This window comes from Verticillium alfalfae, genomic scaffold (assembly GCF_000150825.1).
Source record: "Verticillium alfalfae VaMs.102 supercont1.2 genomic scaffold, whole genome shotgun sequence".
NCBI lineage: Eukaryota > Fungi > Ascomycota > Sordariomycetes > Glomerellales > Plectosphaerellaceae > Verticillium > Verticillium alfalfae.
In genome coordinates this window covers 3030356-3032274 of record NW_003315037.1, presented here as the reverse complement: position 1 = coordinate 3032274, position 1919 = coordinate 3030356, and the positions used below count along the sequence as shown (strand labels likewise).

Below are 1919 nucleotides of genomic sequence, written 5' to 3'. Positions count from 1 at the left end.
ATCCCCGTTCCGCGGTGTGGCGTGACGGCGCACCCCCCGCCCCAGCTGCAGCCCCTCGACAGGGTAGCCAGCCAGCCCGGCAGCCGGCAGCCCTCCTCGTCCGCAGCCGGTTCAGCAGCAACAGCAACAGCAGCAGCAGCAGCAGCGGCATCCTCCTCGGGCCCATTGCCCCAACCGCTTCTCCTGCCCAAGACGACGCCGCTCGGGTCGCCGGCCCTGGCCACCAAGTCGCCGGGCCTCGCCTCCAAGGCGCAGCCCCTCGAGGTCACGACACCGTCGTCCTTCCCGTCGCCGGCGCCGGCGAGCCCCAACGGCGAGCTCGACGCACTCAACGACGTCATCTTCCCGGCGCTCGAGGAGGCGCTCAAGCGGCGGCAGATCCGGCTGCAGCAGGCGCACCGCCCGCCGTCGGCCGGCCAGGTGACGCCCCGGCAGCAGCGGGCCGAGGCGGCGCACGAGAAGCTGCGCAAGCTCGTCTACAAGCTCGCGCACGTGTGCAAGGAGATTGACCACTACGACAAGGCCGAGCCCGTCGGCATGGGCCGCGACGTCGGCACCTTTCTCGAGGGCCTGCTCGAGGAGATACTCGTGCGCGTCGAGCCGCTGGACGAGGACGAGCTGCAGGTGTAGACAGACGGTGAGGGCATGGGAAGCAGCGGCAGCGGCAGCAGCAGCAGCGGCAGCAGCAGCAGCAAGTAACGCGACACGACGTCATGGGTATAATGCGAGGACAGGGGCGGCATCGAAGCATTTGGCATCTTGATTGGGCTCACTTTTGGCATGGCACGCGGCAGGCAAGGCAAGGCAAGGCATAGCATGGCCGCCAATGGGGTTTCGGCTGTTTGTTTGGGTGTTTGGGTTTGGAGGAGGGCCGATGGGACACGGGCAGACAGACGGGCGGGCGGCGAGGGATCGAGCTTTGGCGTGTAGCAAGTATACCCCGGCCTTTTTGCGAAAAATAGACATTTCGGAGCGTAGCCTGTGCTATCTTGATCTCATTCGGGTTGGGACGCCAGACTTGACAAGAGGCTGGAGGTCGCGCACGTCGCTCGGAAGGTTTGCCGATGTGCTGATGTGCTAGGCTTCGGACTTGTCGCCGATCGTTTGCGGCTCTCCGACGACGGACGACCCCTCATGCTGAGGACTCCCACATCAACTCACTTTGTCTTCCAGAGAGATACGTTGAGGAGGGTATACACGCTACGATCACACTTGACCATCGCAGCAACATGTTCATCTAGGGACACACGCGACTCAACTCATGACGGCAACGACTCCTTCAACGACAGCAACCAGACTCTGACATACAACGCAGCCGCCATGGCCGCGCACCCCGTCCTCGACCTCGACACAACACTCGCCTCGCTCCCACCTCCCGTCACGCAAGACATCCGCGCCCAGGTGCAAGCCCAGCTGCGCGCGCCCTCGTCGCAGGTCCCCCTCCTCGTCGCCCTCGATGACGACCCGACAGGCACCCAGACCTGCCACGACGTCAACGTCCTCACCGTCTGGGATGTGCCGACGCTGACGGCCGAGTTCAGCCTGACACGGCGCGGCAGTGGCTTCTTCGTGCTCACAAACTCGCGCGCCCTGCACCCGGCCCCGGCCCGCGCCCTCCTCGTCGAGATCTGCACCAACCTGCGGGCCGCCTCGTCCGCGACCGGCCTTCCCTTTGAGATTGTGCTGCGCGGCGACTCGACGCTGCGCGGCCATTTCCCGCTCGAAGCCGAGGCCGCCACCGCCGCCCTCGGCCCCTTTGACGCCTGGCTGCTGTGCCCCTTCTTCCTCCAGGGCGGCCGCTACACCGTGGACAACGTGCACTACGTCGCCGAGGGGGGGCGCCTCGTGCCCGCCGCCCAGACGCCGTTTGCCGCCGACGCCACCTTTGGCTACGCGAGCTCGACCTGCGCGACTACGTC

At 66.3% G+C, this 1919-nt stretch overlaps 1 protein-coding gene across 1 annotated transcript in view; it reads left to right on the top strand.

Moving 5' to 3' along the window:
- Nucleotides 1-1320: 1320 nt before the first annotated feature.
- VDBG_02402 (conserved hypothetical protein) overlaps nucleotides 1321-1919 on the top strand; it is a gene marked incomplete at both ends in the record, with an annotated part of 1504 nt that continues 905 nt past the window's right edge. Inside the window, one exon of the mRNA XM_003008168.1 lies at nucleotides 1321-1916. Within this exon, the coding sequence (XP_003008214.1) occupies nucleotides 1321-1916 (596 nt within the window). The remainder of the gene's footprint in view (nucleotides 1917-1919) is intronic.